Source organism: Cyprinodon variegatus, unplaced genomic scaffold (genome assembly GCF_000732505.1).
Source record: "Cyprinodon variegatus isolate N-32 unplaced genomic scaffold, C_variegatus-1.0 Scaffold420, whole genome shotgun sequence".
NCBI classification, from domain to species: Eukaryota; Metazoa; Chordata; class Actinopteri; order Cyprinodontiformes; family Cyprinodontidae; genus Cyprinodon; species Cyprinodon variegatus.
Window position 1 is genome coordinate 48060 of NW_015150873.1, and position 11030 is coordinate 59089.

At 33.0% G+C, this 11030-nt stretch overlaps 1 protein-coding gene across 1 annotated transcript in view; it reads right to left on the reverse strand.

Moving 5' to 3' along the window:
* Positions 1 to 3495: 3495 nt before the first annotated feature.
* The window catches only part of LOC107093345 (sodium-coupled neutral amino acid transporter 3-like), a 56077-nt gene continuing 48542 nt past the window's right edge, over positions 3496 to 11030 (reverse strand). Inside the window, exons 13-16 of the mRNA XM_015388347.1 lie at positions 9825 to 9949; positions 9589 to 9733; positions 8049 to 8152; positions 3496 to 7108 (exon numbers count right to left, since the gene is read on the reverse strand). Coding sequence (XP_015243833.1) covers positions 7004 to 7108; positions 8049 to 8152; positions 9589 to 9733; positions 9825 to 9949 — 479 coding nt within the window. The 3' untranslated portion in view covers positions 3496 to 7003. The remainder of the gene's footprint in view (positions 7109 to 8048; positions 8153 to 9588; positions 9734 to 9824; positions 9950 to 11030) is intronic.

The following is an 11030-nucleotide window of genomic DNA, read 5'->3' on the forward strand; positions in this document are numbered from 1 at the left end:
TGTGACGTCTTGCAAGCAATGCAGCGATGTCTTTGTATGGTAGCCCAAACTGAAAATATAGCTCAATGAGTTCATCTAAATCCATTCTGATGAACACGGTTGTCCGAAATACTCGTGCGATCGTGCAAGAAAGTATAAGGTGCGCCCGAGAAACTAAGTGGTGGGCAGGAGAAAGGATCTGGTGCGCACGAGAAATAATTTTTTTTTTATGTCTCTTCAGTGTCCCTTTAGGGGCTCCGTAGAATCAGAATCAGAAATACTTTAATGATCCCAGAGGGAAATTACTTTTGTTACACGCTCCAGTTACAGTTTTATATAATATATACACACATCCAACTATACAATATAATAAAGATAAAAAAAAAAAGAAAAAAAATAAGAATACAAGAATACATAAACATTAAAATTAAATACAAATATATACGGAAGAGGATTAGGGCCATTGAAAAATCGAAACAAGTTAACTGAATTTTTAATTTTATTTCAGTATAATATGAGAAAAAAGTCAGAATTGTGACTTTAATCTCAGAATTCTGACATTTTCTTTTTTCAGAGTTCTGACTTTTTTTCTCAGAATTCCGACTTTAATTTCAGAATTCTGAATTTAATCTCAGAATTCTGACTTTTTTCTCAGAATTTTTACATTTTATTCTTAGAATTCTGACTTTAATTTCAGAATTCTGACTTTGATCTCAGAATTCTGACTTTTTTTTTCAGAATTCTAACTTTTGTCTCATAATTCTAACTTTAGTCTCAGAATTCTGAATTTAATCTCAGAATTCTGACTGTAACCAATTTAAACACAGTAAAAATGATAATAATAATGATAAAAAAAAACGTTAAAGGCATTTTTTCCCCAGTTCAGACAATCAAGATAATAGCCAGAGAAAGAAGTGCAAGTCATTTCAATAGTCTACACTTATACTTACATAAATACAAAGGTAGAAGTTCAAGAATACATTTATAGATAAAAGTCAGACAATGGGAGAAGCTATTAGCATACAGGGACAGAGAATGTATAATTGCATTTAAGGAACAATGATGTACATTACAGCTGCAAGCAGTGACTAAACACAATGACCAGTGATAAACAAACAGTATTTTGCTTCTTTAAAAACGGACTTGGAGGATGCATAAAAAGCAGGTCTCCATAGTTTAAAGGTTAAAAAAAGGGAGATGTGATCCAATATTTTCTAGCTTGCAAAGAAACACATGATTTCTTAAAAAAAAAAAGAAGCCAAAAATAAAATTTGAAATAAAATTGTTACTGTGCAGAGAGAGATTCTCATCACTTTAGAGTCTTAGATATTTATAAGAATTGACCAATGAATTTTGACCCAGATGTACCATTGACAAGCTGGGAAGGTTAAAAGGGAGCCGTTTGTCATCAGAAAAATAAAGGATTGACTTTGATTTATCTGCATTAAATCATGTTAGCCTTCGTAATAGTGTCTAGTCTTTATCTTAGTCGAAAACTTAAAAGGGTGCCTGAAATATTCTAGTGTTATGCTTTTATTTGCAATCTACTTGTCTCTGACTTTGAGGAAGGTTTCTTCCACCACTCCCTTCCAGCTGTGAGATGTATGGGGGAGCTCTTGCAAATACAGCCAATAAGGAATGCACAGCACCTCAGCAAGATTAAGCATCAAATATTGTTATCATTTTCAGCAAGTCTATGGATTTACTAGTATGAAAAGAAAGCTGCACCATGCTTGATGCTCAAGTTCTACTTTTTGCTCTTTCACGAATCATTTCACATTTAGCTCAGTCATCAACTGGTCTATCATAGATTTCATGTTTGATTCTATTAGCTGACCAGGTCCTGCTTTATAAAAGCTCACCTACATCCTTGATATTGGGGATGTCCTGATACACCTTTTCATTTTCGATACGATACCAAGCAGCTTTGAATATTGACTGATACCAATATTGACTGTATGCAATATCAACACAAACTAAGTTTACTTTTCATCATTTTTATTTTGTAGAGTAAAATATTTTTAAAAGGCATGATTAAGCAACATTACCTACTCAGATAATGGTAAACAACAAAAGTAGGTAAGAGAGCAACTGAAGCATTTATTTTTAACCAGTGGGTTACATAAACTTTAAATAGAAGTGGTTTGTTTCTATCAGCAGGCTAATATCAGATATATAGATTTATTCTGCTTTTACTTTTTTGGCTGTTATAGGACACATGTCCATATTAATATCCAATCATGACATACCAAGATGATATATTTGGTACTTCCTAGAATCTGACTTCTCTGACCAAAGAACATTATTCTTGCAGTCATTGTCTTGGTATAACTTCTTTTTGGCAAATATCCGTCTTCTTAGTTTTATTCCTGGATTGCATCCTTTCTGTCAATTTTCCTAAGAAAGCAGCAACACCTATGAAACCAAAACGTCCAGACTATACATACATGCACTTTAATATGGTGTACAGGTGTATATAGCAACTTTTTAAGGAGTTATTATACTTTTTTTGTTTTATATGCTTAAAACTAAACCATTTGAACTGCAGAGTGCAAACTGAGCGTGCAATTAAATCTATAGTCTTTGTTAAACCTTTTCAGACAAATGCCCTTCACATATCCAGAGGAGAGTATGTTCAACATGTCCTTAATTACTCTAAATGCACATGTATCTTTTGAACCACTGATGACACATGTGCAAATGCATAACCTTGTGTTTTAAGTCGACACTGGCTCACTCTGTCAAGTTTACAGGTTTACTTTTCTTCTTCTATCCATTTTATGAAATTAATTTAAGAATGTTTTGTAAAAATGTTTAGTTTTTTTCATGAACAGCTGCACGTAAATGTTTGTGACAGCACCATACCACTCTGGTTTGTGATCAAGTCTAGTCATGCCCAGAGTTAGGAAGCAGATCTTTCAATGAGGTTGTCTTAGAAAAAAAAAAAAAAAAAAAAAAAAAAAAAACACAAAAAAGGAAATAGGTTTTGAATGACCTTTTAAACCCTGTTAACTCTTAATTTGTTTGCTGGAACTTTTTACTGTGATTTTGTCAAAATTAAATTACTGTTGTATTTTCTTAAGTTCTACCTCAATGAATCGCAAAAACATGTTAAGTTCAGGCAAGTTAAATTGTTCTGTCAAAATAATTAAGTGTTTTAATACATGCAAGCCCAACTTGAAAAGCAGAATACACTGAGCCCAAATTAGCATCTCCCAATAAACAAAACACAAAGCAAATAAAAAAAAAAAAAAATCAAATCATTTTTACCAAGCTCTGCAGCGCCATCTTGTGGTAAATCAGGGTCTGACGTCCCAGACAGAGACTGGCTAAGAGGAAATTGCAAAAACAATAAAAAAATAAAGTCGTTCATTATTTAAGAGCTATGGATAAAAAAAATCTTAAAATGACATTAACTCATTCCCAAGTTAGAAGAAAAACACACGCTCAGATGGCAGAAATGAAGAAAGGAAATCATATTAACTCCATTTTCTTTATTGCAACATCATTTACAGAACAATAACTGCCAGCAACATATTAAAATATAGAGCGATACATGAAAATAGACATCAATCGAAGGACGAGGTTTAAAAGCACTTTGAAAATGATTACATTTACTTTTTTAATCCGACTAAATCTTTAATATCTATTTACATTATACAAACTAGATACCAATATAGAATATAAAGGGTATACATTTATGTACATTATTTATAAATGCTGGCTGAATCATTATTTATTTAATATGTTATGTTGTTCAATTAAATACATATTAGGAAATCACACAATCTGGGAGGCCAAGAAACATTGAGGTCTCCTTGGAGATCATTTTATACTCTCATATATTGTTGCTTTATTCATTTTTACTCTTCTGCTTTTTGAATGTTTCGAAGACATATCTTTGTGCAATGTAACTGTTATTAAATCAAATAAACAAACATTAGGTTCAAACAAGTAATTGGATAAATAAAAGCATAAATTAGATAAAAATCAAACACTTTGCTACACGGCTGATTCAGATGACTAATCTGCAAACAAACACAAAAACGTAACATACATATTTAAGATGATAAAATAAAGGGCCATTAAAATGGGTTTGTTGTGTAACAAAAGACAAACAGGACAATATTAATATATTCATACAGCACTTTTAGTAGTCTGGTGTAAGATATTTTTTTCTTAGAAAAAAAAGAAGAAATTTAGAGCAAAAATACAAACAACTCCAAGTCAGTAGGTTGGTTTCTGTCAAGGAGCAGAGAGGAAGACAGACATGACCATCGATTATGATAAAACACTCACTAGATATATAAAAAAATTTAATTTGAGAAAAACAATCATCTTGCATTTCATTACTGACTCGGATTCACCCGAAATATTCTGATAAAACATCCAACGTGAAGTTTAAAACAACAGCGCACCTATTTAAATTAGACGACAAACACTAGAGTTATTACCGTACATAGTTTTAATCAGAGTATCTGTAGGGGAGTTTAAAACGACACAAATGCAGGAAGGTAGTATTATTCTCTTACATTGGAGTCATATTTTCTCTTATCAAACACAAAAGACACTTGAAAACCTCCAACAGTACATCAAGTAAATGATTTTTCATATTCGGGAGTACATGACAGGACTATATTTATGATATTCTCTAAGGAATGCTAACTTTGATAGTTATTGGAGGTGATATTTGACAGCTATTAATACATTACTGATCCACAACAATCAAAGATTGAGTCAAATAAAATGAGCTTACCATTAAATTCCTTAATCAGATATATTTGTTAGCATTTCATCTGAACTGATTTACAATGTTGTGCTTTTTTAAATAAAAGTGCTATGGCTAACCGCCTCCTAAATACCAGACATCCTGTGGCTAAGACAGACATGTCTGCCGCTAATGTTAGGAATTAAGCTTGCGCTTGTATTTTCAATATTATATGTACTAATATTAATATTTTCAGTCATTAATAATAACCTCACTGGTTATCGACCCTGTTGTTGGTTGGGTTTCTTTTGTGCAGTACTTTGCAAAAACATGAATACCCCTTGAATTTTTTAAAACTTTTTTAAGCAAACAAAAAAACTTCAACGATTTCAGTTCTATATAACAGACAAAATACTGAATAAAAAGATGTAGATTAGGAAAACAAAACATTGATTCAACAAATTAAATTCCCAAATGAGACGTTCCTTCTGTATTTAGCCCCCATTACACCAATACCCTAAAATTAAATCATATGCAACCAGTTACCTTTAGAAGTAAACTACTCAGCAAACAATGTTCATCCAAGTGGTATTTAATCTCACTACAACTCTACATGTGCTGTGAAGGCCTCAGAGGTTTGTCAGAGAAAACTAGTGAGGAAAAAAAGCATGAAAAAGACAGAGGAATCCAAGGGGAATAAAGTTGTGGAGACGTGTAGAGATGGGTTATTAAACAATATTGCAAATGATACAAATCTCACAGAACTCTGTTAAATACATGGTGTAGAGAAATGGAAAGACTATGGTTAACTATTTCCCTAACAATACATAGATGTCAACCTAAACACAGATTTTCTTTTAAATCCTTGATGCCAATTCTTATTTTCCAGATTGACATATACAGCCACAGCTGCAACTGAAAGGTTTAAAACATAGAAAACACGGGGCTAAACATAAATGAGAATTTGTGGCAATAGATAAAAAAATTCTGCTCATAATTACTCTCCTTAAGAAGACCAAAAAATATCCAAATATGCCAGTATCCAGATGCCTAAATACAAATAAATGCAAAATTAATATAATGTTTTATATTAATAAGTAAGTACTATGTGTGTTTGTCCATCATGTTAAATATTGACAGAACACCCCCACTTTTAAGATTGAAGCATGAAGAAATGTGTAAAAGCTCAAGGGGCATGACTAACATTGCAAAGCACTGTACAAATTTGGTAATATCTTATTACAACAATCACATGACTTAAAACCTTAAATGAAATCTTCCAAGAGCACATCCCCTGGCCTTGCTAATAAACACCCTGATCATCAAGAGTCTGCAATCGCTGCATTGCAGTTTTGTCTAACAGCCCAACAGGCGAGGTCCAAAGTACCATTTCTACAAGTACTTTTATAACGTAATACTGATAATAAGGAACACCTGCACAATGTAAGCATTCTTGCCTGTATTGTGCTTTGTGAAGAGAGTTAAAAAAATGTCTTTCAGGATATTCAGAACCAGCTAATCAGTCTTAGCTTTTTTATCTAGTAAATGAAATTAAAAAAATACACATTTTCAGGTTATATCTTATAGCTCTAATGTATCTGTGCTTTACATTTTTATATTAACACCCTGGTCAACAGGAAGAGTTGAGAGAATGCTAAAAACCTCAATATATAAAAAAATAAAGAGCAGCAGCAGGAGTTGGGAACGTATTATAATAAGGCAGCACACCTTAAAGAAAGGTTTGTCAGCTGAACTGAACATAATGCATTTCTACTAGATTGAGTGTGCTTATATTTCTCTCACAAATAGTGGCCAAAATGTGACAATATTTGTCTTTTGCTCTTTTAAAGTGCAACTGCTGTGAAAAAGGATATAATTGCATAATTATTAATAGGACAGAAATTCTCAAATGACTTGTAAATCATTTTGATTTTGCTGGAAAACAGGAGACGATCAAACTAGCAATATATTGGTTGTTTTTATATTCAAGATCCTAAAACGACAGGAGCTTACTTTATCTTTGCTGTTCTACTTTCTTCTTGCAAAACTCATCCTCCAAGTGTCACGTTCAATCCCAACATATCTGTCACTTCAAAAATTTAACTGTTAGCTTTCAAAGCATTTTTACCAGCCTGGATCCCATCCTACAGTTTGGAAGATGTACAGTACAATTTCCGCCCAAACTGTCTTTTCTGTGGCTGATAGTCTTTTAAAAGGGAAGGGCGACATCGGTGGTTGGACGTCAATATAGAAACATTACAATACAGATCAAAATCAACAATACAAAAGTAAAATAAAAGACATACAGTAGGTTTCCTAATGACCACTGCTGGCTTTACTGCTGCCTGATGTCCAGTCAATGATGATAAAGCTGAGACTCATTATCATAAAAAGGAAACCGATCCCAGCGAAACAGGCGGCCTGAAAGAGAAACACAGAGGTCAAAGAAGACACAGACTGATGGGAGGGTTTAGTGGATGCATATTATCAAAAACCTGGACTTTTATTAGAAGACGTTGATTTTGCAGGTCTTTGTTTTTTGTTGTTGTTGTTTTTTTTTTTTTAAATCATATGTAATACTACTTCAAAGTTGAGGCATTCAGAAAATATTTATATAATAGTATTTTTTTCTTTAATTTTTGTTTTATTTCTTTAATTTTTCACAAACTTAATAAACTAAACATGCAGTATTTGTAAAATTGAAATACTTACCCTGTTTCTTGTAAAAAAAAAAAAAAAAAGCCCAACAACAACTAATAAAAAGATAATTAATGTCTATGGGGCGCAGTTTGTAAAGTTAAGCTGTCAAAAATTAGGAGCAATATTTATGGTTATTTAGCATCTTTTAGGAGAGAGATGTTGTCCCCCCCCCAAGTCATTTTTTCACTATGTCATTCATTCATTCACAAAAATCTTACTTTGTTAAATGAATATGTATATATTTATTCAACAAACTAAATATTTATTTTAAAGCTAAATACTTATTTAATAAACTAAATATTTAGTTTGAAGCTAAATATTTAACAAACTAAATATTTATTTTCTAAACTAAATATTTAGCTCCAAACTAAATATTTATTTAACAGAGTAAGATTTTTATTAACCTAATAAAGTATTTTTTAAATAAAATATTTGATAATGGAAACAGCAAGGTGCACATAGCTTTGGCACCACATGTTTTGTAAAAAAAAAAAAGTAATAAAATCCTTTGATATATTTTTTTTTTACAGTTGGACATTTGATATTAAGTTTGGATTTTTCCTTATTTTTGCAGCGCAAAAGTGTGTCACAGCAATAGAATACAAAATTTTGATTTAGCATGGATGTTAGAGAGAAAAATGGAGAAACGATATTTTCTCACCAGGATTTTTGGAAATGAGCGAAGAGGCTCTTCTTCTTTGGGTACAATGCGGATATAGAAGACAGCGGGGAAAATGAAGATGAGACAGGGGGCTGACGTGGCACCTGAAAAACAAATGAAAAATTTAATTATTCATAAATCAGTACGGTGTTAACGCTTACTCCCTTTGGTTCCTTATTAGACCCTGCAAAGACGGATCACTGTAAGAGCAAAGAATGAGATCTACGAATATAAACGTTCAAACTATAGTCTTGAAGACAGAAATAAAAATCTGGTTACAGAAAAATACAGAGTCAAAAATATAGGGCTCTGAACACCAAACCCTTTTAAAAACAGCTTATGGCTGAATGTGAAGTTTGATAAAAAAAAAATAAATTGTGTTGAAAAATCTAAGAGATTTTTTTTATGCTATATAGTTAAAGTAACAGGATACATGCCACTTTAATGTGGAGGGTCTTTGGAAAATATACATCCTGCTTGTGTTTTTTTTATCATAAAAGTTGCCATTTTAACAAGGATGTGTATCTCTCCTGCAGCAGCATAATATCTTATGAAGATATATATAAAGACTGAAAGAGGAAACTTCAAACATTATCCTTTTATGCCAGTCCTTGTTCTTCTTATTTTATGTTAAGTTCACATCCACTTCTGATGAACTAATTAAACTATGCCATCTCAACATTTTTTACAAGAGGTGCAACTCATGCCAAGGAATAATCATTATATGTTGGTGATGATCAAGATAATAATCTATTTTGAAAGGATTTTGTTAACATTTTGATATAGGGCTATTTGGCAGAACAAGCAGTTCCGCCTTAAACCAGAGGGTGGCAGCAGTGACTATTGACAGCTTAAACACAAAAAAGGTCTGGAAGTATGCTACTGAAGACAAAAATACAAAAACATAAGAAGAGGGTGCAATGCCTCGCTTAGAGTCTTGACTGGTGATCAAAGAAGAAATCTGAGTGAATGAAGAAGGTGAGAGCAGAACAAAAACCACAGGCGGCACACACATGCCATAACTTACTTTTAAACTTATGAAAGGATTTTAAGGATATTTAAGGACATTTTTAGCCAAGGTGCTCCTCATGTCAAGGTTTGAAATTTGGTAATGATCCAGATCATGTGCTAGTTTTAGCAATGGGTGTGAGTCACAATATGGAGTAAAATTTGCTGCTTTGTAATAATAAAACATTTTATTTAAAAAGGCGCCTTTCTGGACACTCAAGGTCACCGTACAAAAGCATAAAAACAGTGTCAGAAAAAATAAAAACATTTAAAAACATAAAATTAAAAAAATTGTATTAAAAAAATACAGAGGCTGTGACAGTGAAATTGATATTTAAAGAGAATAAGCAATCTTGAACAGATGGGTTTTGAGTTGCATCTTAAAATGGAGAATTGAGTCCGTGTTTCTAAGTTGGGGTGGTAGAGACCTTGTAGAGGTCTGCTCTCTCAGTGTGTTGTTGTTATCAATCCATTTATTTCAACTCCTATATGATAAATTTACAGGAACCTTTTAAACATTGATTGAACCTACCAATAACCCCAAAGATGCCAAGGATGTTTGGGGCAAAGATGACCAGCAGGTTGATGAAGGTCAGCAATGTTATGGCAATGGCAATGTGGCGAGGCCAGTAGAAGGTTTTATTTGGGAACATCATCTGTTGGATTGCTCTCCTTACCTGATCATAACAGGAAAAAAAAGTTTAATAATGAAAAAATTAGTTGATGATCATAAGTTTAAACATTTAGTGCTAAAATAATTGTACTTACAGGAAAGAGCACGATCGGTACTGTCAGGGTGACAGCCGTGAGTACAGCCACACGCACACACAGGATTAGCGTGTCATAAGGGTCAATGCGACTGTAGGTGTGAAGCAGCTCTGCCTCCACTTCATCTGCAAGCGGTGATAACAGGAAAAGAGAAGGAGCCAAAAGAATACAAAACTGTGAATAAAACAGAAATGATGGGGAATTCATCTGTAAAAATGAGTTAAACATGATTTTTAGTAATTCTGCATATTTGAAGGATCTCTATACATAACGGCACACTTCCCAATAAGTTAAAATTATTATCTAAGAGAAACCCGACCTTTAATTTGAGCACATTTATTCATTGGCTAAAAATAGATATTACTGATCTCTATGGGGACATTAACTGGAAGAAGAATAAAATTGGATGAATAAATTAAGGATGAATATGTTGAAAAAATGTCATATCCACTGTTTGGTAAAGGGAGAAGCTCTGAGGCCGTGGGCCTGGTTCTCACCATTAACAACTTGCTATGAAAAAAATGTATTTAAAATCAAAATCCGTAGGACGCTACCAGAAAATGGAGAATGAGCCATCAGTGGGTGTTTCAGAATTTCAATGACCTAAAGCATATGCCCAGTATCTTATTGGACAGAATATCAGCCATCCTCTAAAGATTTAGGCACGGCTCTGAATGACTTATGGCAAAGGAACATATACTGCATCCTACTGAAAACGCAATACTATAATGATTCTGCCAAAAAAAAAAAAAAAGAGCTCTAAATCCAGCAGATATGAATCTCTCTACAAACACATAGCTTATTAAAGCCTTTGACTTTTTTAACTGATTGGTTTTCCATTTCTCTGTACTCCTGAGAACATCACAATCAATTACTGTGAGCAAAGTGAAATGTAATATATGTTTTTTTAGATTTTAAGGCACTTAAAGGTACAGTGGATGATTTTCGCAATTTTTTGGAAACACTCTCCCTCTCCAGTAAAAAAAAAATGCAAATGCACAACCCTGTACCCGCTCCCAAGAAGAAACGCCTATTAAATGCGTGTGAGAGCGTGCACAAGCCCATTTCGCCTCGTGCATACTCTGTTTAAAATGAAAATTAAGATTGACGCTTAGGAGGACAACTCATTTTGATGATCCAACCTGGAAAAAGAACATCCTCCACTATACCTTTAAGGCAAGACGATCAAACTTTATCCAAAATATT